Below are 26,987 nucleotides of genomic sequence, written 5' to 3'. Positions count from 1 at the left end.
TTTTACACAACTCTTCCCTGAAACATTTCGCTGACTGGTTGATGCTCTGTAGCTACAAAGCTGAACAAAGATTTATTTTATTCTTAAGAGCTTCCATCTATCTCACTGTGGAGGCTTCAGGCCAATCTGCATCCAACAACCTGCTCTGAAAGCTCTGCTCACATTTTGACAGATGTGACAAATTTCATGACAGCAGCTGAGACAATCCACAACATTCCAAATCCAGCAACATTCTAAATCAAACAACAAGCAACACTCTAAAAAAAAATAAAAACAAAAAGCTAAAAGCTACTGCGGATGCTGGAAATCCAAAACAAAAACAGAATTACCTGGAAAAACTCAGCAGGTCTGGCAGCATCGGTGGAGAAGAAATCAGTTAACGTTTCGAGTCCTCATGACCCATCGGCAGAACAAAAAAAAGCCTGCCATTTCCATACATCAAGTGATCCAAGTGGTCCTGAGGATGACTGTTTGGAAGGGCATTGCAAGAGGAGAGTAGAAACAGAGAGCTCAGCTGGCCGAGAAGAGAGCCCAGAGAAAATAGAGGCCAGCGAATTGTGCACCTTCAACCACCTCCTGGAGGTGTCAGCTGTGGCTCAGTTCATAGCACCCTCGCCTTTGAATCAGAGGGTTGTGGGTTCACGTCCCACTCCCGGAAACCAAGAACTGTGATTGTACTCGAAAGAGTTGCAATCTGTGACTGTTGATAACTCGAAAGAGTTTCAGCCACCTCCTCGACCTGCAGCAGAGCCTACTATGCCAAAGTGGGGATCTTGAGCTGCACCAGGCAATGCTTAACGACCACCAATTAGATGCAAGGTTGCCACATAGCCAAACTCTGATTTAAAATTCGCCCGACCTCCTGTAACTATCAGGGAAAATTCCTCCGTAACCAGAAAAACAAACATGAGGCTTCTGTCAGACACAAGGCCCGCCCCCAGCCCGCCCTGGGCCCCGCCCCCACCCGACCCCGCCCCCTGGCACACTCACGGCTCCGCCCCCACTCGGTGAGCACGCCCTCCAACCCCGTCCCGCCCTCGAGCACGCTCTACGCCCCGACCCGGCCCGGCCTCCTTATCCCGACCCTCCCCCCACCCCTCCCAGCTGCCACTTTGCTGCCGCACTTCGCGCCTTTCTCGCTGGGCAGCTAAGCGCCGGGCGAAGGACCCTTCCAAGTGCGGCTCTTCTGATTGGTCCCTTTGAATCCAAATGGCGGCGCTGATTGGTTGGCGGTTTGAATCGGGGTGGGAGGGGGGAGCGGTTGGAAGGAGCGAGCGGCATTCAAACCGCGGCGGGAGCAGCAGCGGAGCGTAGCCGGGCTTTACTCACCGCCGCTCGCTTGGTCTCAGTGAGACCCCCCCCCGCCCACCCCGATACCTACGCAGGTTTGTCCCCGCGCTCGGCAAGTTAAGGTGGTTCCGGGGAGATGGGGTTTTAGCACCGTCCGGCCGGGTAAGGGGTATCTGCCCCTGGGGTAACGGGATGGAATTGAGCCCCGGGCTGTGAGCAGGCTTCCTGGACCTGCGAGTTTATACGGTGGCTAATCAGAGCCCCAAAAGCAGCTCCTGGTGGGGACTTCTGCCAGCTTCAGGTTTCCAGCAGCTGATGTAATTTTGGTTTCTTTGTTTAATTCTGCTCTTGCAGAGTTAACTTGGGTGGGGGGGGGATTTAACTGAGCTGTATAAATTGTCGCAGGCCTCGGTAGAATGGAATGGAAGGACCTGTATCACTTAGAGAGATCATAAACCAGAAGATATTAATGTAAAGTAATTGGTAGGATGTTTAGAGGAGAGTTGAGTAATTTTTCCATCCCAGGGATGGTGAGGATCTTGAACTCTCTGCCTGAAAGCATGATGGAGGCAGAGACGGTTATTACATTTTAAAAATGTTTGTAAGTATGTTTGAGGTGCCATAATCTACAGACTGAGAGCTGGAAGTGGAATTAGGCTGGATAACTGCATTGGCTGGCACAAATATGATGGGCCAAATGGCTTCCTCTTTCCTGTAAAGGCATAAGTATATAAAAGCAAGGGAGTCATGGTGAACCTTTATGAAACACTGGTTTGGCCTCAACTGGAATATTGTGTCCAATTCTGGGCACCACATATTAGGCTGGATGCGACAGCAGGAAAGATTTGAGAATAGTTCCAAGGATAAGGGACTTAAGTTACAAGGACAGATTGGGGCAGCTGTGTTTGCTCTTTACAAAAGAGAAGGTTGAGAGGAGATTTGGTAGTGTTGCTCAAAATCATGAGGGCCTTGAGAGAGTGGATGGGGAAACCTGTTTCTATTATTGGAAAGGTTAAGAGCCAATCATGAATCAGTGGTGACATGAGGAAGAACTTTTTTCTGAAATGAGTGGTTAGGATCTAGGAATGCACTGCCTTAGTGTGTGGTGGAGGCAGATTCAATCATGACTTTCAAAAAAGACTTCAATCACTATCTGAAGAGTAATGTGCAGGGTTATGTGGGAAAGACGGGGGAGTGGGTCTAGTTGAATAGCTTTTACAGAGAGCCACCATGAATGTGACAGCACAGAAAAGGATCATTCTATGAAATTTTCTGTTCCTATGAATGTTGTGATGGCCAGTGAGGCCCTGGACTGTGCAGAAGGAAAATCTGGCTAGTTCGAGCTCCAGATAATTGCCTAGTGACCTGTTGTGGAAAGTACATGCCTGGTGTGGGCTCTGGCAGGCTTAACTCTGTTCATATATATAAAAGCAAAATACTGTGGATGCTGCAAATCTGAAACAAAAACAAAAATAGCTGGAAAAAGCAGCTCATTGGCACTCAACATTGAGGCTCAATAGTGGAGAATGGCTGCACAAGTGTAGGCAGCAAAATTAATTGTTCCTATAACCTGTATGGGCACTCAGACTGCAGGGCTTGTCACTTGGGAGAAATTCTGAGTTTTGTGTTTTTAAATGCTGTATTGCTAACTTTAGAGCACTCTTTTAGTTTCACAGCTTGTAAATTTGTTTGTTCTAACTCAAGATACAGAAGAAAGTGATACTATTTGGGTCTATTTGTATTCACCAGACCAATCTGACCTTTGCATTCCCAAAAGATACCTGGACTGTCGTCATCTGAGTGAAGAATAATTTCCTGGAAGATTTGTCACGGGACTTTGGCCTGTTAATACAGGTAGGTTTTCTGATATTTTGTACTTTCACCCCCTGTTCCCTTTAAAATTCTTCACCCTTTCCCTGCTGCTGCTATGCTTCAATTGGCAAAGCAGGAAGACCTGGTGGCTGGGCTCAAGTTTTCTTTTAAAAATTGCAAACATTCTATACTGTACAATGACAATGAGGTGGAATAGTAAGGGAAACCCAGCAGTGTAAAATAAAATTTGCATCCATGTCAAACATGACTCTCCTATTGTTCTGCCTTTATTTGTTGTAATCCCCAGACTGTTGCATTGGTCACTTTCTATTTTAATCAACAAACTTGTCAGTGGAATTGCAAGCAGAGTCAAGAATTGCAGCCTGAGGGCAGTAAAACCACCTGCTTGAATTATGCCAGAGGAAGGGGGAGAGGTAAAGGATGAGCCTCAAATGATTCTTCGGCACACTAATAACTGGTTTGATTTACCAAAGTTGATGTGCAGTGTAACCAAAAACTGCTGGTGCTTACGAAGCTATACTACAGCATGGGTTCAAGAAAAAGATGCACAATACTCCAGATGCAGGAAATACTCCGGTCAGGCTGCATCTATGGAGTGAAACAAAGTTAACGTTTCAAATTGATGAGCTTTTGCCAGATTTGATTCTATGTAACAGGTTTTAAGCGAGCAGTGGAAGGGAAAGAACAAAATGTCTGTTATACGGTGGGAAGCAAGTGAGATTAAATGACAAAAGGGATGAAGGCGCAAGGCAAAAGGAGATTGTAAAGAAACAAAAGCTGGCTCGAGTGGAGATATAAATGGGAATAGCAGAATTATGACCTGCTGTTGTTGGACATAAAACAGAGGCAAGCATTATGATCTGAAATTCTTGAACTCAATGCTGAATCCTGAAGATAGAGGTGAGCTTGATAGTGGGTGCAGAATTTAAGTGGTAGGAGACTGGAATCTCAGGGCTATGTTTGCAGACTGAACAGAGGCATTCTGCAAATCAGTCACCTAATCTGCATTTGGACACCCCATCGTGAGCAATGAATACAGCACGTACAAGTAAAGTTCTGTTTCAACTGGAATGTGTTTGGGCCCCTTGGACAGTGGGAAGGAAGGAGATAGAAGGGCAGGTGCTTTATCTCTTGCACTTGCATGGGAAGGAAGGGAGTGATTGAAGAGTGAACCAGAGTGTTATGGAGGGAGCAGTCCCTTAAATTCTGAAAGGAGGTGGAAATGTATTTGATCATGGCATCAAGCTAGAGGAGGTGGGAATGGTGGAAGATGGTCTGAATATGAAGGCTGGTGGGGTGGAGGGTGAAGACTAGGAACCCTATGTGGTTCTGGGAGGGAGGAGTAGGGGAATTGGAATGGACGTGGTTGTCCCTGACAACCATGGGATTATAAAACAAAATTGGACCGAGCCACACGAGATGTTAACGTAGACGACCAATAGCTTGGTCAAAGATGTAGCTTTTAAGGAGTGTTGTAAAGGAGGAAAGAGGCGGAGAGGCTTAGGGAGGGAATTCCAGAGCCTGAGGCACAAGCAGTAGAAGGCATGGCTGCTGTTTAAATTGGAGATGCTGAAGAGTGTGTGATAGGAGCATAGTTAATGAGGGCTTTGGGCTAGAGGAGGTAACAGCAATAGGAAGATGGGGGGTGCCATGAGGGATTTGAAAATCAAGCCATTGCTTAACTGGGAGCAAGTGCAGAAACATAGATTTATGGCATGGATGGAAGCCTTTCAACTCGTCATGTCGATGCTGCTGAAAGAGTTATCCAGCCTAATCCCACTTTCCAGCTGTTAGTCCGTAACCTTGTAGGTTGGGCAGCTCCAAATGCATATCCGTGTTTCTTAAATGTGATGATGGGTTCTGCCTCTTAGTCACCACCCTCGGGATGAAAAAAAGGTCAGGTGCTATCCAGACTGCTGTGGGGTTTCTGTATGGAATGTGGGACCAGTGCAATGGGAAGAGAGCAGAGTGTGCATGCCCAGTGTGAAATGACTGCCATTTGTTTGAATTCAGTTACAGAGATATGACACTTTGCAGAGGGTTGGACTTAGGCCCACTTAGGCTGCATTGGGCAGATGGGGAGTACTGAATCGCATTGCTTCTGGATGTTGACCTGAAGTGTTAGTGAAATATCGAAATGCCGTAATGGGAGTGGGGCACCAGGAGGAGAGCACAATACATGTGCACAGCTGTATACTATGTGTGTGTGAGAATCAAAGATCAAAAATATGGTAAAAAGGGCATCCTGGCAGCAAAAAATTTGTAATGCAGGACAACTGCCTTAAATACAGAACAGCCCCATAAAATCTGGAACATTTGGTCACCCTGCTGCACTGTTACTTTCATGGATCTGTGGACATGCACTTCCAGATTCCTCTTCTAGATTTTACAGAATTCTCCATTTATTGTGTATTCCTTGCCTTGTTTATCCTTCCTGAATGCATCACCTCACACTTCTTTAGATTGAACTCCATTTGTTGCTTTTCTGCCCACCTGACGAGTCCATTGTTATCTCCCTGCAGCCTACGTTTTTCTTCCTCACTATTAGCCAACTGCAATTTTTGTATCATCTGCAAACTTCTTAATCATATCCCCTACATTAAGCCTACATAACGATATATACTGTACACAGCCAGAGACCCAGTACTGGGCCTTGCATAACTCCATTCCAAACACCCTTCCATTCTTGGGGAAAAAAAAGCACCCTATCACCATTTTAAAAAAAAATTTGCTTCTTGCCACTGAGCCAACTTTGGATCCAAATTGCCACTTTCTCTCAGATACCATCTGCTTTTACTTTTTTGACCAACCTGCCATAATCAAAAGCCTTAATAAAATCCAAGTAGATAGACCACATTAAATACACCACCTTCATTAGACCCTCCTTACCTCCAAAACGAGTAACCAACTTAGTCGAACATGACTTTCTATAAGCCAGGGAGTGGAGTTTGTAGTGAGGATTGAATATAATGACTTTGGTCTTCCCAATATTTAATTGAAGGCAATTTCTGTTCATCCAATACTGAATGTCTGATAAGCAGTTTAGAGATAGTGGCGGGATTGAGAGGTGGTGGTGAGGTAGAGCTGGGTGGTATCAGCATATCTGTGGACATTGACGGTTTGTTTTCAGATGATGGAGCTGAAGGCAAGCATGTAGGTGAGAAATAGGAGGTGACCGGGGGGACACTAGATGTAATGATGTGGGAGTGCTGAAGAAACTGTTGCAGATTCAGAATCTGTTGATAGAAACTCATTTTAAGTTCCATTTAGAATTGGCCAAGTTGAAAAATGGCATGAGGTAGAACTTCTCAGAATGAGCTGTAGAGGGAGCAGTGCCTTTTTTTATTATTTGTTCCTGGGATGTGGGTGTCACTGACAAGACCGACAGTCTTTGAGAATGTGGTGAATCACCTTGAACTGCTGCAGTCCTTGTGCAGGTACTGTCATTGACTTTTTCTATTATGGTTGTGCTAGGCCATTTCAGAGAGCAGTTAAGAGTCAATATATTGATATGGGTCTGGAGTCATGTCTAGGGTAGGGCAGGTAAAGATGGCAGATTTCCCACCCTAAAAGGGGCTAGTGAACCAGGTGAGTTTTAATGACTATCTGGAAGTTTCACAGTCATCATTACTGATACAAGTACAACTTTTTATTCCAGGTTTTTTAAATTTAAATTTATCAATTCCCAAGTTGTTGTGGTGGGATTTCAGGTTTTGAATCACTAGACCTGACCTCTAAATTACTAGTCCAGTAACATAACCACTGTGCTACTGTTCCCCTTCTTGATCATGGCAATGTTTCTTGTGAGGTATCAGGTGATTCACCTGTAATCCAGAAATAAACAGCTGCACTGTGCCATTAATAGATTCCAGTGAGAGTTACAATTGAGTGTGCGTAGCAAATGTTACAGCAAGTTTCTGCCAAAGCCCGGGCCAGTCCCCATTCTTATCAAAGTGCACTCTCCCCTATATTGCTAAATGTTAAATCTAACTCCAATGCTACACTTTGCTACTTATGCTCAGCTTTAAATACCATTGAGTCTAAAAGTTCAATCTATGATATGGATAAAGAATATTTACATAATTAAGGCCATTCACTTACGGGATAATGGTCGTGAAAATCAATGTCCAAACCACCAGTAAAATTCCTAGAATAGCGATTAATAACGGAGTTTAATTTGGTCGGGATATGAGTGTTGCTGGTAAGGGCAAAATTTATTGCCTGTCCCTAATTGTCCTTAAAGGTAGTGTTGAGTCGTTGTCTTGAACCATAGGACTAGGGAGCAGGAATAGGCCATTTGGCCCTACAAGTGTGCTCCTCCATTCAATAAGATCGTGGCTGATCTGGTTGTGGTCTCAACTCCTTTCCTGTCTGTCCCCTGTAACCCTTGACCCCCCCCTTGTCTATCAAAAATCTATCTAACTTAGCCTTGAATAAATTCAATGACCCAGCCTCCACTGCTTTCTGTGGAACAGAATTCCACAGATTATTGACCCCCTGAGAAAAGATTTCTCCTGATCTCTTATTCTTAAGCTGTCCCTTGGTTCTAGTATCTCCTGCAAGAGGAAACGTCTTCTAAGCATCTACTCCCTGTCAAGTCCCCTCTGGATCTTGTAAGTTTCAATAAGATCACCTCTCATCCTTCTAAACTCTGGGTATAGGTCCAAACTTTCCTCTTATTTAACATAATAAATGTTAATAAATAATAAATTCCCTTCATCCCAGGAATCAGTTGCGTGAACCTACTGCTTCTAATGCCCTTTTTCAAAAATAGAGACCAAAGCTGTATATAGTACTCCAGATATGGTCTCACAAGGCCCTGTACAGCTGCAGTAAAACTTCTCTACTTTTATATTCCACTCTTCCTGCAATAAATGCCAACATTCCATTTGCCTTCTTAGTCATTTCCTGTACCTGCATACTAAATTTGATTCATGTATCAGGATGCCCTCTGTACCACTGAGTTCTGCAGTGTCTCTCCATTTAAATAGCATACTGCTTTTCTGTTCTTCCTGCCAAAGTGGACAAGCTTACATTTTCCCATAGTCTATCTGTGAAATGTTTGCCCATTCAATTATCCTATCTATATTCCTTTGTAGACTCTCTACCTCTTAACAATTTACTCTCCAACTTGGTGTCATCAGCAAATTTAGCTACCTTCCCTTCATCCAAATCATTTATATAGATTGTTAATAGTTGAGGCCTCAGCATTGATCCCTGAGATTCTCTACTCATTGCAGCTTGCCAACCTGAAAAAGACATTTATCCTTACCCTCTGCTTCCTGTTAGTTAACCAATCCTTTATCCATGCAAATACATGATACACCATGTGCACTTGTCTTGAGTAGTAATCTTTGTCGTGGCACCTTATCAAATGCCTTTTGGAAATCCAAGTATGCCACATCTACAGGTTCCCCTTTATCCACCTTGCTTATTATTTACTCAAAGAACTCTAAATTGGCTAAACACTATTTCCTTTACACAAAACCATATTGACTCTGCCTGATCCCATTATGATTTTAAGTATCCTGCTATAACCTCCTTTGATGGATTTTAGCTATTTCCATCTGACAGATGTTAGACTAACTGGCCAAAAGTTTCCTCCTTTCTGTCTGCTCCTTTCTTGAATAAGGGTATTACATTTGCTATTTTCCAATCCACGGGGACCCTTCCAGAATGTAAAGAATTTTGGAAGATTATAACCTATGCCTCTATCATCTCCACAGCCGCTACTTTTAAGACTCCAGGATGCAGGCCAGCTGGTCCTGGGGATTTGTAAGCCTTTAGGCCGAATAGCACCTTTTTCCTGCAGATGGCAATTGTTTTAAGTTCTTTCCTCCCTTTCACTTCTTGATTTTGCAAGTATCGTTGGGAAGTTTCTAAGGCAGACACAAAATACCTGTTCAATGACTCCACCATTTCCTTGTTTAGCACTATCAGTTCCCCAGACTCGTTCTGTGGAGGACCAACACCAACTTTAGTTACTCTCTTCCTGTTTAAATACCTGTAGAAATTTATGCTGTCCGTTTTCACATTACCAGTGAGCTTTCTCTCACTTTACTTTCTCAATCTTTTTTTTCATGGTTCTTAATCTGTCCAATCTTCTGATCCACAATTAATCTTTGCAGATTTGGACAATTTCTTTCAATTTGATGCTACCCTTAGCTTCCTTACAGAGCCATGGATGATGCGTCCTTCTCAGTCTTTCTCGCTTGAATAAACCTTTTGAGAGCTGTCAAATATCTCCTTAAAAGTTTGCCACTGCATCTCTACTGTCCCACCTTTCAACCTAGTTTCCTAGTTCACTTTAGCCACCTCTGCCTTCATACCCCTATTATTTAGATTTAAATCACCAGTCTTAGATCAGCTCTTCCCACTGCTGCCTTTCAGACTGAATGTGAAATTCTATCATGTTATGACTGCTGTCACCTGGAGGCTCCTGTACCATGAGGTTATTGATTAATTGTCTCATTGCACGTTACCAGCTCCCTGGTTGGCTCTTGAATCTACTGTTCTAAGAAATTGTCCCGAATGCACTCAATTAACTAATTTTCCAGGCTGCCTTTGCTGATCTGATTCGCCCAATCTACAAGTAGATTTGTCACCCATGATTATTACAGTATCTTTCTTACCCTTCCTTTATTTCTTGTTTACTCTGTCCTACAGTGTAACTACAGTTAGGGTGACTATAAACTACACAAGTGATCTCTTATCTTGTCTTTTCTTGTAAAATCCAGAAGAATAAATAGTCCCCAAGGTTGGGACCATTATTCTCAATAATTACACAAACACACCTATTTCTTGTCTCTACCCAAATTGATTCTACATTTTGCCCTTTTGAGATAAGGTCACCTCACTACTGTAATAATGACATCCTGAATTAACAGAGCTACCCCACCACCTGTTCCTACCTTCCTGTCTTTTTGAAATGTCAAATATCCTTGAATATTCAGGTCCCTGCCTTGGTCACCCTGCAACCACATCTCTGTAATGACTACACACATTTTTATCTGCTAAAAATTCATCGATTTTGTTACGAATGCTCATGCATTCAGATACAGAGCCTTTAACTCTCTTACCGTTTTTGCAATCTTTGGCCTTGCTTGCTGGTGCACTCAAGTTTATATGCTCTGGGACATCCTGTCACACTCTGGTTATTATTAACCAAGATCGCTACCCTACTCTTGTTTATCACACCTCTCATATAATCCCTCTCCCTCACTATTTAGTTTAAACCCCGCTCTACTGCCCTAGTCGTGCAGCTTGCCAGAACACTGGTCCAGCACAGTTCGGGTGAAGATTGCTGCAGCCCATGTGGTGTAGGTACAACCACAGTGCTGTTTGGAAGGGAGTTGCAGGATTTTGACCCAGCGACAGTGAAGGAATGGGGATATAATTCCAGGTCAGTGGTGTGTGGCATGGAAGGGAACTTGCAGGTGGTGATGTTCCCATGCATCTGCTGTCCTTCTCCAGCTGGTAAAGATCATGGTTTGGGAGGTGATGTCGAAGGACACAATCAGTGGCTGAAGTGTTGTTCCTGGCCGATGTACCTTTGTTATGAAAGAATCCTTTGACTCACTGCGTGCAATGCCAAGGGAGTTTGGCGGGGGGGGGGTGAAGGGTGGTGTGTGTGTAATTATTTTGAGAATGATGATCCCAACACTGACCCTTAGAGACTGTTTATTCCTTCTGGATTTTAAAGGAAAGGACCAGATGGTAGCACATGTTATATTCCAGTAGCTGGGGTCCAAGTAAGGGCTTTATTATGATACCTGTGTGTCTCAATCCTTTAATTGGATATTGGGTAGAAAAAGATACTTGGCTTGCAGGAGATGCAAGATCTGTTCAGGGGTGTCCTTTGATGCTAAGCAGAAAAGAATATCAGTAGTTAGAGCATGCCATTCCCCTGGGAGCACTTTACATAGATATATGAAGAGGTATGGTGCAAGGGCTCTCTTTTTTTAACCCCACTCCTCATTTGATCGTAACAGGGTTTTTTGAAATTTATACGGATGAATGTGCCAATTCAGTGTATGTACTTAACTGTTTATGTGCTGATTGCAAAGAACTCAGTTTGATAGGCTTTCTTGAGTTTAAACACAAATGGGGTTAGTTTTTATGTAAAAAATACTTAAAAGTAAACACACACCACCATTGCAACATGCATACACGCAAAATCACAAGTTATAAAGTAGAGGAGGTTAACTTTTGGCCAAACTTAAGATTCAATGATAAAACGCAAATCGAGTTTTAATTGAGTCCATTAATGTTGTTTGTAGTTGGGCAATTCTTTAAATGTTGGTCCTTGTTTTTTTTCCTGGAAAGGCTGCTTTGGAATTTGAAGTTATGTTCAGAATTTCTGTCTCTTGACCTAGTATGATATAACAGGCAGAGTCCACTTGAGTGGAGAGAGAGAGAGGGGCGCAGCTTTGTGCTGCTTTTCAATGTTCTTGTTTCGGACTGCTCAAAAGCAACCAGGGTGTTGTAATAAGACATTTCAAAATGGTGGTGTTGATCACATGACCATTCTCCATAATGATCTGAGTATTCCAAAGAAGCTAATCGATTAGCTCATGTCTGGACAGACCTTGGCTATTATGTATTAGGTGATTGATTTTTTAAATGTCCAGGCCATCATTTCTGAATGTCCTGTTCTTCCCTGTGATGAGTTGGAAGAGCATATTAAACACCTTTCAATGTAGCCATTGTCGTTGGAGACCTCCTGTCTCTGTCTGAAGGAATGGAATGTAGCTTTAGATAGTAATGCAATTAGTGACAGCCATTTTAAGTTTCAATCCATCTTTGAAGTAATCTTGACATCAGGTGTGTAATTCCACAAGAGGTTAGCCTGAGCATATCCTAATTCCAAACCACATTGGAAACTCCCAGAACTGACCAACTTGTAGTTGCAGACATGTCAAGTGATCTGTGGAAGCCATCTTAAGTCAGTGTCTTTGTTTTGAACAATTGGAACTGCCTTTTTTTAAAAATTCCGTATGAGAGTTCAGCAGATGAAATTGAAATTTAATATTTGACATCAATACACCTCTGTAACAGTATCAATATTCCATTTATTTCCCCCTCATGTTAGCTTTGGATGCACAGATAGTTTGAATAAATACTTTGCATCACTCTTCATGGTAGAAGACACTAATAGCATTCCAAAAATATTAAATAATCAAGGAGCAAAAGGGGGGAGGAAATAAGTACAATAACTATCACTAGAGAAAAAGTACAAGAGAAACTAATGGGGCTGAAGGCCGATAAGTCCCCTGGACCTGATGGGTTGCATCCTAGGATAATAAAGGAAGTAGTCACAGAGATAGTGGATGCACAGGTAGCAATCTTCCAAGCATCCTTAGATTCTGGAAAAGTCCCAGAGGATTGGAAAACTGCCAATGTATCACCTTTTCAAAAAATAATCTAGACAAAAAACAGATAATTATAGGCCAGTTAGCTTAACATCTGTCATTGGGAAAATGTTGGAATGTATTGTAAAGTATGTAATAGAGCATTTAGAAATGCATAATATAATCAAGCAGTATCAGCATGGCTTCATGAAGAGGAAATCATGCCTGACAAATTTATTAGAATTCTTTGAAGTAACGAGCAGGATAGATAAAGGAGAACCAGTAGATGTAATATATTTGGATTTCCAAAAGGCGTTCGATAAGGTACTGCACATAAGGTTACTTAAGATAAGAGCCTGTGGTGTTTGTGGTAGTATATTAGCATGGATAGAGGATTGGCTAACTAATAGAAGACAGAGTTGGGATATGCAGGGGGCATTTTCAGGATGGCAATCTGTAACCAGTGGAGTACCACAGGGTTCAATGCTGGGGCCAGAATTATTTACAATATATATTAATGACTTAAATGAGGGAAGTGAATGTACCATCGCCAAGTTTGCGGCTGACACAAAAATAGGTGGGAAGGCAAGTGGTGAGGATGACAGTCTAGAGGGATATAGTCATGTTAAGTGAGTGAGCAAGAACTTGGCAGATGGGATATAATGTGGGAAAATATGAGGTTATGCACTTTTGCAGGAAGAATAGGAGAGCTGAATAATATTTACATGGAGAAAGACCTCAAAGCTGCAGCACAGAGGGATTTGGGAGTCCTCGTGCATGAATCACAAAGCTAGCATACAAGTTCAGCAGGTAATAGGGAAGGCAAATAGAATGTTGGCCTTTATTTCAGAGGGAATGGAATAGGGAAGCCTTGCTAAAACTATACAAGGCACTAGTTAGACTACGCCTAGAATACTATGAACCGTTTTGGTCCCCTTATCTAAGGAAAGATATACTGGCATTGGAGGCAGTCCAGAGAAGGTTCACTAGGTTGATCCTGGGTATGGAGGGATTTTCTCATGAGGTTGAGTGTACTCATTGGAGTTTAGAAGAATGAGAGGCGACCTTATTGAAACAAAAGCTTCTTAGGGGGCTTGACAGGGTAGATTCTGAGAGGATGTTTTCCCTTATGGGAGAGTCTAGGACCAGAGGGCATAATCGGAGTACAGGAGGGGCCATTTAAGACAGATGAGAAGGAATTTCTTCTCTGAGCGTAGTGAATCTGTGGAATTCTGTACCGAAGAGGCTGGGTCATTAAATATATTCAAAGCTGAGTAAGATTTTTAATCAGTAAGGGAATCAAGGGTAATGGGGAAAAGGCAGGAAAGTGGAGTTGAGGATTAACAGATCAGCCATGATCTCATTGAATGGCGGAGCGGACTTGATGGGCTGAATGGCCTATTTCTGCTCCGACCTCTTATGGTCTTATGAATATTCAACTCTGGGTGATTCTCAAATTCTTCTGTTCTCCTTTGTGGGAAAGATAATGTTTGTCATTCTTCACCTCAACTGGTGGCACAAAAATGCTGGTATTGTGTTTTGTAGCTCTAAATGACTGATGTAGATTCAATTCATCTTCTATTTCCTTTAAAGAAAACACTAAGTGGCGTGAGTGAGCAATGTAATTCCAATAGCTTTTTGAAGTTAATTCCCTCAAAATTGAATTTTTGGAGTGCTTTTGAATTTCTTCATTCGGACAATTTAGAACAAGGGAATTGATGGTCAGTAGAGTTGTTGGCTAATCATTCTCTCTCAATTGGTTTCCAACAGACTCAAACATGACCCAAGGAAACCCAGCGACCGATGGAGAACATGTATAACTATAGGTCAATACACCTATTCCACCCAAGCGCGCTATACTTTATCATGTTATGTCCCAAATTGTTGGTTTCTGAAATTAAATCTTGTGTAAAATAACAATTTAAGTTGTAAACTGAGTATAATCCAAAGAAGGTTCTGAATACCATTCATGTTCAAAATTTGAACAATAACATTTGAAGCCTCTTCTATTTTTGTTTTGTGTGGCTCAGGAATCTGATGCCCTTGTATCTGTCCACTTTTCAGGCAGAATTGTGAACAGTAGCATGGAGGATTATGTCAAAATTGAGAAAATTGGTGAAGGTGAGTAAACTTTTTTTTTGAAGTTGGATCTTTAGGCTTACTCGCAGGATCTGCAACAAAATGATTCTTGCTTTGGCTAAAGTTGAGATTTGGACTGCTTGTAGTATAAACTTGCCCTCTTTAGATTTCAAATGCTTTAGTATCTTTCCTCCACTTCTCTTTCTGCCACTCCCAACTCCAGAAACACACTCCAATCATGTTGCACATTATAATAACTTCAATTATTGTCATTGGAATTGAAAATTTCACATGAAACAAAATATTTTGCACTCCAACACACAACTAAGAACATGAACCTTTTCATTTGCATACAAGAGAACTATATTACAGTAAGCACTTTAAGGCCACTTGGGTTTAGTGCTTTAGTTTCCTGGTCAGATGGAGTCTGATTAGAGGGATTCAAGCATGGAGTTTTGGGAAAGATGAGTATGGGTTTGGGAGATGGCAGCACATCAAGTACTTCAGAGAGGAAAGACAAAGTTAGATATAAGATGGTAGTTTGAAGGATGAGGATGACAAGGGTTTTTTGTGGAGAGGAGAGGGTTCTAAGATGGCAGATTTGATGGAAAGAAACACAGTACCTGAAGAGAGAGGGCCTGTTAACAACATCAGCTAATGTGGGAGCCAGTGGTTTGGTGGGAATAGGATCACGGAAGCAGGAATTGGATTTTATGGACAAGGTGAGCTTGGAGAGAGAGAGGAGATAAGAAAGAAATTGCGCAAAAATGTGGCTTGGACTGGAGGGTCCTTGGGGGAGGCCTGCCCTTCGTGGGCTTAGGGGATGGGAGGGAAGTGCTCAAAGCAGCTAAACAGATGGTCTCAATTTTAGTGACAAAAGTGCATGAGCTGCGGGTGGTGGTAGGGTTCGGGTGGGAGAATGGTTTAAGATAGATTGTGATGAAGAGAAGCCATTGGTTATCTTTGACTGATGTGCTGTTAAAAGTCTTCTCACTGATTTACATTATGGTGAAATGAGCAAATTGCAAGAAGATGTCCTGCTCTTGAAGTTGTTCAGAATTCATGGTTCATTTAACAGCGTTACTGTGGGTCGAGGAAAATCTGGAAAAGTCACGGAATTTAGAAGTGACCTTTCCAGGACTGAAAAAGTCGTGGAAATTTCAAAAAAGTGCCCAAAGTCTTTGGAAAGTTGTGAATCTTTGAGCAGAATTCTGACCTTCCATAATTGTTTGCTTCGCTTCACATGTCTGGGATCCAGTACAGGCCTTGTTCCGCTCTTTCCTGATACCAACCATTGCCACTGCTGATTGGCTGTTTTGGAGACTGCCAGAACAACAGTCATTAACCAAGAAACCTGTCAGTCGGGGTGGTCTGCGCACCAGATTCCCCAATCCCTCCGTTCTTGTTTGCCTCATGAGGTAAGGTGTATTTACTGATGTATGTAGGCAGAGGACGGGTGCAATTTTCAGAGCTGAAGCATGGTTAAGCAAGGTAAAGCAGAGCAGGAACAAACACCTGGTGGAGGAGATGACCCGCTTTCTCTGATCTTTTGCATGAGACCCACCGAAAATTTCTTCTTTTTATTTTACTAAAGGTACAGGAGTTCTGATTTAAGAAATTGCTGAACTTTTTTCAGGTACCTATGGGGTTGTTTATAAAGGGCGCCATAAAACAACACAGCAAATAGTGGCCATGAAGAAAATCCGTTTGGAGAGTGAAGAGGAAGGTGTTCCCAGCACTGCAATCAGAGAGATTTCCCTTTTAAAGGAACTACAGCATCCTAATATTGTATGGTGAGTGCACTGGGTTAAACTTGTATGCACAAATTTTGTATTCACTGTGTTTACTTGAAATGAAAATAACCTTAAGATAGCAGGGGTGATTCTTGTGGACTGCTTAAAATGTCCTAAATCAGAACATATTAATTTCCTGCACTTTGTGAGAGTCCACACAAAGACAGGCCCTGATTTGAGTATTTTGCTAAGAATGAGCGAACCAATAATTTATGGTTAATTACTCAGTTACCTTCCATAATTATCTACATAAATTGTTGCAATTAATTGATAGTGAGACGATTTAGGAGTTGGGAGCCCTGGTGACATGTTAAGGCACCATCTGATGATGACCACAAAACAATTGCCGATTGTCATAAAAACCCATCTGGTTCATTATTGCCCTTTAGGGAAGGAAATCTGCCGTCCTCACCTGGTCTGGCCTACATGTGACTCCAGACTCTCAGCAATGTGATTGATTCTTAAATGCCCTCTGAACAAGGGCAATTAGGGATGAGCAATAAATGCTGGCCGAACCATTGATGTCCACATCCCACGAACGAATTTTTTTAGAAAATGTCAGTGTTTAAAGTTGATCAAACTACATTATCTGAATAATGAGCATTTTCTGGGTAAAGTATGTTAGGAAGCATGTTACAATTTCACCAATTTAACAAAAATGTTTTTACAAGCTTTGTGTCCCAAAGTAACTTTCAGCTAGGCTGCACTTAAATAGGGAAGGATACCTAACTCTTGAGCCCTGATGTGGGTGATATAGCATGATTTGTCTACCAGTGGGAAAGAACAAAGCCATTTTATCCAATTAAATATTGGCTCCTTTTGGCAATGTGGCTATTTGTAAGGAACTAAGTGTTATCAATCTTCATTTAACTGAATGTGTTACATATTTTTCTTTAATGACATTGAACGTAGGGTTGAATGGACGGTGAGTTGGGGCTCTTGGAGGGCCAAGCTGATGCACTGTCCAGTGTACACTGGGCCATGTGGGCAAGAAGTTGGATTTGACTGCAGTAGATGTATCTGGTGCCTTTGGTGTTGTATGAGTGGAATCCTGACAGTATTTCCAACTGCTAATCACACTCCAGTGATTCAAAGTGATTAGCCCCCTCAGGTGGACGTAAAAGATCCCATGGTGCTATTCAAAGAAGAGCATGGGAGTTCTCCTATCATTTCTAATATAATCGCACACTATCACCTCAAATTGCTTGGTTATAGAACCATAGAAAAGTTACAGCACAGAAGGAAGCCATTCGGCCCATCATGTCCATGCCAGCCCAAGGACACCCAGGTGCCCTTTCTAATTCCACCTTCCTGCACCCGGCCCATAGCCCTGCAGCTTACAGCACTTTGTTTAGAACTATAGAGAAGTTAAAGAGCAGGAAAAGGCCATTCAGCCCATTGTGTCTGTGCTGGCCAAAAAGAGAAAAAAAGAAACTAGCCACTGATTTTTAATCCCACTTTCCAGCACCTGGTCTATAGCTTTGCAGGTTACAGAACTTCAGGTGCAGATCCAAGGACCTTTTAGATGAGTTGAGCGTTTCAGCCTCAACCACTGATTTAGGCAGGGAATTCCAGATGGAATCCTTCTACCAATCATCTTAAATCCGTACCCCATGGTAATTGACCCCTCAGCTAGGGGAAACAGGTCTTTCCTGCCTACTCTGTCTCAGCCCCTCAATTTTGTACACCTCAATTAGGTCACCCATCAGCCTCCTCTGTTCTGAGGAAAACAACCCTAGCCTATCCAAACTTTCCTCGTAGCTGCAATATTAAGCCCTGGCAACATCCTTGTAAATCTCCTCTGTATTCTCTCCGGAGCAATTATGTCCTTCCTGTAATGTGGTGACCAGAACTGTTCACAATTTCAGCTGTGGCCTAACCAGCATTTTATACAGTTCCAGCATTTTATCCCTGCTTTTGTGTTCAGCACCTTGTCCTATAAAGGACAGCACTCCATATGCTTTCTTTACCACCCATCCACCTGACCTGCCACCTTCAGGGACCTGTGCACTCCAAGGTGTCTTACTCCCTCAACCCCTCGATATCTTCCAGTTTAAGTATTCCCTAGCTTTGTTTGCCCTCCTCAATTGCATTATCTCACACTTTTTTATTTTATTGCTCTTTGTAGGACCTTGCCGTGTGCAAATTGGCTGCCACTTTTCCTACGTTACAAAAGCAACTGCAAATCATTGGCTATAAGATTGTTTTGAGGTGTTCTAAAGTTGAAAGCTATCCTATAAATGCAAGTCTTTCTTTGAGAGAGAATGTGATGCTGACTGGACCAGATTTGGTGTCCCCATTTTGAAATAACCAGACTGCATTCTGTCTACGTGCTCAAAACCAGAGGGTTGCTGGCATCTATAGCAGGGCACTTTATCTAAGTCAGCATCTTTTGCAGAGGAGAGAGAATTTTGGTGAAGGTGGGAAGTAAATTTGATAACCAAGTAATTAGCGCTGTGAATTCATGTTTCTCTTTCTCTTTAGTCTTCAAGATGTGCTAATGCAAGATGCAAGGCTGTACCTTATATTTGAATTCCTTTCAATGGACCTGAAAAAATATTTGGATTCCTTACCTACTCGTCAGATGATGGACCAAATGCTAGTTAAGGTATCTGCAGTATGATTTGCTAATTACAGTCTTCATTAGTCAAGGAGATCTGAAAATCATTCTGGTGTTTCCATTTAAATTGGCACCTCCAAACATTATCATATGTGTTTTTTGACTAGAGACATTAGTGTTGACCTTTTTCTAAAAGTAATTCCACTATTATGCAGACCACATTTATACCATGTGATGTAAATTCAAAGGATAAATTATAATGCAAATTTTAATTGGAGCATTAACTTGGAAGAATAGAAAAGAATAAGGAAGGACTGAGACATCTGTAGAAGTTTAGGTTAAATTGAATTAAGAATTCCCATTGTCCTCTGCTTCCTAAACTTATAGGTGTTCCTACCTTCGCTCACTGACAATCCAGGATTTGCTCAAGGTTCTTATAGCCATTCCCCTTGAATCCAGCTGTTGAATACTTCTATATCGCCTCATTGTCCTGGGCACTGCCAAAGCCACTCATGGTCCAACTCTATGCACTTCTAAATAAATTATTGTCATGGTCTCATACTAAATTGATGTTTATAGCTACTCTTTGTCTACATTTCTCTCTCTCTGCTGCAGTCAATGGTTCAGCAACTGACTTTTTCCATTATCTCTGGGGCTCCGTCCCCTTTCCTGCTCTTTCTTCCTTGCACCAATGGCCTCTACTTGGCCAATGCTTTTTACCTTTTGTAATATAGATTTAAATTCTCAAGCTACCACAATGGGATTTGAACTTGTTCTCTTGTTTATCAGTCCTGGCTTTTGGATTACTTGTCTGGTAACAAAACCGCTGGACCACTGTAATCAGTAATTTTATTGTTCTGACAATTCCATTATATTCATTGGGTGTTCAGACTACCATGCTTTTCAATGGTGCAGCATAGAGAAGGTTTTTCTTTTAAGTTCTTCAAATAGTTTCTTTGTCTTGATTCTAAGCATCAGATACTAACTTTATCTTTTGGCACCACCTCAAGTTTTCCATTAGTCTCCTTTCTTGGCTTTGCTAGCTTGAGCTCAAATGAAAGCCCCATATCTCCTCAATTTCATTGAAGTTCTAAACAGCTCTTTTTTTTGAGTAGAAAAGTATTGGTACGCAATGTGGATCCTATATAGCTCAAGATTGTCCCTTGTGTTTCTTGTAATCCTCAGCAAGATATCAGAACCTATGTTTGTCTGAAAATTGATGCACCTCTCACCTCTAGCAAGGGGCTATTGCTTTCTCTCAATCTTCCATGCCTTTTTTTAAACTGGTGTGGTAAGATTTCTTCAAAGTTCCAAATATCTTATTATGTGTGTTCCTTCTTGCATCCCTACCATGTATATTTAATTGATACACCATTAACTCATGCTTTCCCAAGGACCTCGATTCCCATGTACATTCATTTCTTGTACAAATTTCAGGCTTATTTACTGCTTCTTGATTTGTCTTGAATGTGTTTTTCAATTTTTAATCCTGGTGATGATGTTTGACCCCTCAGTCTAGTTTCCCAATTTTAAAAAAGAATGTATTTAAATGGTATGAATTTCTGCACCCACACAGCTTGTGTATTTTCTCAAGTTAATTCAAGTGGAACAGGGATTGTCTTTTAATCCAAGCCTGAAAAGCCAGCAAAATGACTTTATCAATCATTGCTTACTATTTTAATATGCTGATTATTTTAATATGCAGGTAGTAAATTCATGTGTTTTAAACTTCAATAAGTGAATATGAAAACTCTGCTTCCGCACTGCCCCCACCATGACTCCCCCTCTGAAACCTCCCCCCCCCCCATCAACTTTAGTGTTTCTTTACATGCTGACACTTGAGATATTATCTGTATTTTTTCTTTCAATCAACTACACAATTAATCAGTTTTGAAGTAAGAACCTTAGTCTCATTATCATCTGTGGATTTAACAAATCTTCTACCAGGCGAGTGTGACCAATGATGTTTCATGTTTTTTTTTCCCTTCTCAGAGTTACCTGTACCAGATCACACAGGGGATTGCCTTCTGTCACTCAAGAAGAGTTTTGCACAGAGACTTAAAACCTCAGAATTTGCTGATTGACAGTAAAGGCATTATTAAATTGGCTGACTTTGGACTAGCTCGTGCCTTTGGTGTCCCTGTCAGAGTTTATACTCATGAGGTATGAGTCCAGTTGTGCAGTTTCTTTGTTTCAAGATGTGAATAAATGCAATTTTAAAGGAAAATTTGTGCAGTAATATATTTATTTCTAATGTTTGCTTTGCATCTGTTTTAAGATTGACGGTTTTAAGCTTTTCAATGAAATATCCATTTATTAGTGTTCCTCATTGAACTAGCACCTCCCTGTCCCTAGGGAAGAAGAGATGTTTTGATGCAATAACTTAGCATGTGCCATTAGACATTAACCCTGACTCTTTCCCTACCCCCAACTCTATTTGCATTCTTTGTATAACTTTAATAGGTGAATGCATAGCTATTTGCAAGCCCACTTTGACATGAGTAGCCTAATCTTTGATGTAACTTAAAATGGGAGCATGTTGAGTTCATTTTCACCCTTGTAGGAAGGTAAAAATTTGAAAATGAGATCCTGGGGCTACGCTTCAATTAATTAAAAACAGAAAATGCTGGAAACCCAGTAGGTCTTGGCAGCAACCAGGAAAAGATAAATAGAATTAATGTTTCTGGTTGGTGACCCTTTGTCAGAGCTCATACTTGGAGATGTAATGGTTTTAAAGCCAGGTGGGGCAAGAGGGAAAGGAAGGGAAGAAGAAAAGGGAAAATCTGTGATAGGGTAGAAAGCAGTTTGAGATTAAAATTGATCCTTTACTTGTCTCGTTATCATACGACGTGAATAGAGCAGGTCATTCAGTGTTGAGTCTGGAAGGCTGTTTAGTGTTTTATCAAAACACCAGCTCAAGGAACAGCAACCCTTTACAGCTTTCTGGACTCGACATTGAGATCAACAATTCCAGATCAGTTGTTGGTGGTTCTGGCCTCCCACTTACACCACCTCTAGGTACATTTTTTTCCTTGTCCTAGTACCATCTCATTTCACCTTCAGCATTGTTATACTCATGATTATCAATTGGCTAAGGAAGAATTCAAAGCCAGTCTTTACTTGAGATAGATTTATTCAGAGTAAAGCATTACAGGTATATGTCCCCTGACTCCTCTCAACTCTTGTCAGTGAGTTCTCTTTATATGTGCTCAAGTAGCCACCCAATCAATGTCCTCCACTTGTATGTGCTTAACTTCAGTTGATACCATGAGCAGGCATTACTGCATTGGTCATTTAAACTCTCCTGCCTTCCAACCTATCAAAGACCTTCCCTTTTGTTCTCTTTCCTTGCACCCCTTTCCCTATTAAAGTACTCCCGGTTCTAATGAAGGATCATCCAAACAGAAATGTTAACTCTGTTTCTCTCTTTTGACAGATGCTGCCTGACCTGAGTATTTCCAACACTTTTGGTGTTATATTTCCGATTTCCAGCATCCCATAGTACTTTGCTCTTACATTTTGATCGTTCGCAAGTAATATTCGAAGCACAGTGCAGTAGAAAATATTCACTGTTGAAGCTTTTTAAAATTTTGAAATTTAATTCCATTTTTGACATTGACCAGCAACGTGACCATAGTCATCCATATTGAGCAGTATTTTGCGGAGACCTTTTCCATCAAATTAGGGTCTCCAATAATAATTATGGATTTTGCAAGCCAACAGCTAATTGGATGTGATTTGTTTTCAAAGGTGGTGACGCTGTGGTACCGAGCTCCTGAAGTACTCCTGGGTTCTGCTCGTTACTCTACACCAGTAGATATCTGGAGTATTGGCACAATATTTGCTGAAATGGCTACTAAGAGACCCCTCTTCCATGGGGACTCTGAGATTGATCAGCTCTTCAGGATTTTCAGGTATGTCAAAACAAAAGCACTGTCTCTCCAATAAACCCCAAGATGTGCCCAAGAAGATATGGTGCATTAAATTGTTTTGCCATTTAAGACGTCTGCTTCCCCCCTCCTTGTCACTAGATTTTGTTCTCCATGTGCTCTGGCAGATATTTGAGTGCACTGAAAAGGACAAGTGCCTGCTTTTGTATAATACTACCTGGGCTTAGTCTACGGAAGGGGGTGGGGGGAAGCTATTCTTTGGAAATGCTTTGTTCCAATATGAACCCTGAAAGTTCCCTATATGTACAGTTCAGGAGCGACTGAATTTATTGGCTTCAACCCATGCTGTAAAGGGAACTTTTCTTTGGATTTGTTTCTTGGCCAGTTTCAGCAGAATTCTCTATTGTACATTCCAGAGAAAGAGATGCTATGGTGTCAGTTTTGGGAGCCCTCTGAATCTAAATCCAAATGTTTAGATTGCCTCTAAGTATTTTTTGTCAGAAGTGTTTATGTATCAAGTCTGGAAGATTCTCTGAAGATTGGAGTGTGGGCTCTAGAGGATTCCATTGTAACCTAGCTACACTCTTGCTCTGAGGATGAGATGCTGAGTGACCCAAGTAGCCAACCAACTTTAGTTTGCATTCTGTCTCATGCAGATGTCCATTTTCAGAGTTCATTTACCTGTTAGTTTTCACAATGAAAGAGCAGTGAGAATTTCATCTACCTTTGGCATCAATATTAATGACAGAGTAACAAGGAATTGGACCTTAAGGTGATTATGGTTTGTGTAGTGAGGTTCCTTTTTTTAATCCCTCTTTTCACTCCCCCTCGACCCCTCCACAGATGCACATTGTTACATTGCTCAGGCCTTGTTCTTCAGCTCCAGTTTGTGTAAACCCCCATAATGGGGAGTGATCCCTGACTCTGACCAGGGCTCAGATACCCTGCTTGACACTGGGGATTTCATTGAACTAGTTACAAAAATATAAAAATATTTTTCTGTAATAGTTGTCTTTTTCCCTTTAATTTGAAAATTAGCAATATAAAAGCATTATACTACATTAATGTTAGGCAGCATTGGGAGCCACTGAGTGAACTTAAACATCTCTTACACTGTCCTCCTTTTGATGTTTAGCTGCATGTCCACAATCTTTGTGTGGCAGCTACAGGACCATGAGGCAGAGCAGTATTCTGCAACAGAGTAGATTAGGGCCACTGTTGTGGTGTGAAGTGTTCTGATTATGCTTCCCCTGTGATGTTCCAGTGTGTTTTCAGACCAGGTCCATCAAGTTTTAACTTTTTGGCTGATGTTGATGAGATGGGGTCGATAGGGAGAGTCCTGTCCAGGGTCACACCCAGGTATTTTGGATGGGAGTCATGGGTAACTCCCTTCAGAAGGAAATGTTGACTCCTTTCCTGACAGTGTGGGTGTTCAGATGGAACAAGCTGACTGATTTGGGGGTGAGTGCCTGTTCGGGAAGTAACACTCCATTACCAAAGTTGCTTGCCACGCATGCCCCAGCAGTGCTTTCTCAGTGGCATAAAAGGACTTTCCAGGAGTTAGTGCAGGACATGTCAGCCACATACATGTTGAAAAAGACCTGTGCAAACACAGCCCCTGTGGTAGACCATTATTGAGTGTTTGTTTTCAGCTGGTCTTGTCACCAACATAACCAAGAATTTATGGTTCATGGGCTTTGATGAGCTGAAGGGTGTCATGGCATTGAGTGGTTGAAAGCTTTAGTAGCAGGGACTTGTCAGGCAAGTCTGTAAGCTAGCTGCAGCCTTTCCCCTAGCCCTTCAGGAACCCTGCCTCATTGGTCAAGTGGCTTCTTTATGTATCAAGATTGCCTGATCATTTGGGAGGGTGGCTTCTTGTGCCAGTTTTATCTTGTTTAACCAACTTGTAGACATTGGACAATAGGGCAATGGAGACAGTACCTTTTGAGATCATTGGGTGGTTTTTGTGGCTTTAGGTTAGTAATGACTTTGGAATGATGCCAGACTAATGGGAGTTTGGCAAACCACATTGATGTAGCTTAAGGTTTACATGCCAGGCAGCAATGTGGCACCTTACTGGAATTTAAAAACTTGTCTTGCCTCCTTACAGGACTTTGGGTACACCAAACAATGAAATCTGGCCAGAGGTTGAGACCTTGCCAGATTACAAGAATACCTTTCCCAAGTGGAAAGCCGGAAGTTTGTCACAAGTGAAGAATATTGATGTAAATGGCCTTGACCTGCTAGCGGTAAGTGGATTTGGAAATAACTTCTCTGCTTTCTCCCACTATTTGGGATTAGGAATTATGAATTCAATCATCTTGCATAGCAGTAATACCAGCTAGGCATTCAAATTCCCTACTGTGACCAGCTTTGAACTATATTTATTTGTAGCTGTCTGTTTATTTATGATTTATGGTAATGTTTACAGCTTTTAACAGTTCACTACTGCAATTAGACCATCAATACTAATTTTCAGTACATTTCTGCATTTCCAAGAAAGCTTGCATTATACAGGCTCCCGTTAATTAGATATAATATTTGCCCAGGCCCAGTTATTTAGTTAAAAACAAAAAGCTAAAAGCTACTGCGGATGCTGGAAATCCAAAACAAAATAAAAACAGAATTACCTGGAAAAACTCAGCAAGTCTGGCAGCATCGGCGGAGAAGAAATCAGTCAACGTTTCGAGCCCTCATGGCCCTTCGGCAGAATTTAGTGTTTTGAATGAAACCAATTTGCATTGAGATGAGTAGACTCTGTATTTGATGGTACTAGAAGCAATAAAGAGTAAAGCTTGTGCTGAGGTAAACCTCATCAAATATGAAATAGCTATCATGAACAAAATGTAATGAACAGAGCAAGCATATTTGGAGCATTCAAGAATGTCAACTGCACTCAACTGGTGGTGTTCCAGAGTACAATGCACTTGGAAAATTCATTTAAAAGGCACTTAGATTTGCATCTGAAGTGCTGTAACCTGCAAGGCTACGGACCAGGTGCTGGAAATACAAATAAACTAGACAAAGCTAAATGTTTCCTCGAATCTTTGGTCTTTACAGTGAAGCATTTAGTGCTTAGAATGTTGAAAGTTTACAATATTGTAGATCTTAGATTTTTATGGTTTGGTTCATGTATACCTATTAAATTCTGTAACTTATATGGTTTGCTATGCCTGCTGTTAGAAAAGCTGACACCGCTGCATTATTTCTAATAAAGCATTTCTTTTATCAGAAAACATTGATTTATGATCCTGCCAGAAGAATCTCTGCAAAGGAAGCTTTGCGTCACCCGTATTTTGATGACTTGGATAAGTCCAGCCTCCCTGCCAATATACAAAGGAATTAATGTTTGTTGAAAGGTAATTGTGTGTGTCTCTGTTTGACAGTGAAACTGTGGGCAATCACTAAACACACCAAGACCATTTTTCCCACCAACTTTTAAAAAAAATTTGGTTGCAACCATTCCTGTATTAAACTTCTGTAGATTTGTCTGTTCATGTCTATGTATTTCTTTTCTTCTATCTATACTATTGTGGCACAATACTGAACTTGTTTTTGTACCTGTACAACTTGTAAATACAAATAAAGGCTTAACGTACATCATATTGCTATTGAACTATTTCTTTTGATGAAGGCTCAAGATGTTCATTTTTTTATCATTTATTCTTGATGTGGATATTTCTCTGGCCTTGCCAATTAATAGTCCTTAATTGCCGATCCCTAATTGCCCTTGAGCTTAAACTGCTGTAGACCATGTGGTGTAGGTGCACGCACAGTGCTGTTAAGGAGGGAGTTCCAGGATTTTGACCCAGCAACAATGAAGGAATAGCAATATATTTCCAAATCAGGATGGCTTGGAGGGGAACTTCCAGGTGGTGGTGTTCCCATGCATCTGTTGTCCTTGCCCTTCAACGTAGCAGAAGTCACTGGTTTGGAAGTTGCTCTCAAAGGAGCTTTGGCAAGTTGCTGCAGTGCATCTTGTATATGGTACACACTGCTGTTGTAGCCACAGTATTTATGACTGGTCTGGTTCAGTTCCTGGTCAATGTGACCCCCCCAGGAGGTTGATAATGGGAGATTCAGCAATGGTAATGCTGTTAAATGTCATGGGGAGATGGTTAGATTCTCTTGGAGATGTTCATTGCCTGACACTTGGGTGGCATGAATGTTACTTGTCAGTTATCACCCTAAG

General features: G+C 41.5%; 1 protein-coding gene across 2 annotated transcripts; it reads left to right on the top strand.

The window, feature by feature from the left end:
• The first annotated feature begins 1,252 nt into the window (after positions 1-1,252).
• On the top strand, positions 1,253-26,398 carry cdk1 (cyclin dependent kinase 1). Of its 2 annotated transcripts, none has more exons than XM_078565889.1 (9): positions 1,253-1,385; positions 3,040-3,144; positions 14,538-14,594; positions 16,189-16,345; positions 18,830-18,953; positions 20,898-21,068; positions 22,656-22,819; positions 24,906-25,044; positions 26,028-26,398. In XM_078565889.1, exons 3-9 carry the CDS (start codon positions 14,558-14,560, stop codon positions 26,139-26,141), a joined length of 906 nt encoding a protein of 301 aa, XP_078422015.1. In that variant the 5' UTR covers positions 1,253-1,385; positions 3,040-3,144; positions 14,538-14,557; the 3' UTR covers positions 26,142-26,398. The 2 variants fall into 2 exon arrangements, with proteins under 2 accessions (XP_078422015.1, XP_078422017.1); XM_078565891.1 differs by having other exon boundaries at positions 1,277-1,385; positions 3,068-3,144.
• The last annotated feature ends 589 nt before the right edge of the window (positions 26,399-26,987 follow it).

Source organism: Cetorhinus maximus, chromosome 20 (assembly GCF_964194155.1).
Source record: "Cetorhinus maximus chromosome 20, sCetMax3.hap1.1, whole genome shotgun sequence".
In the NCBI taxonomy this organism is placed as follows: Eukaryota; Metazoa; Chordata; class Chondrichthyes; order Lamniformes; family Cetorhinidae; genus Cetorhinus; species Cetorhinus maximus.
Note: the sequence above shows the minus strand (reverse complement) of the source record. Positions and strands in the feature narration are given on the sequence as shown.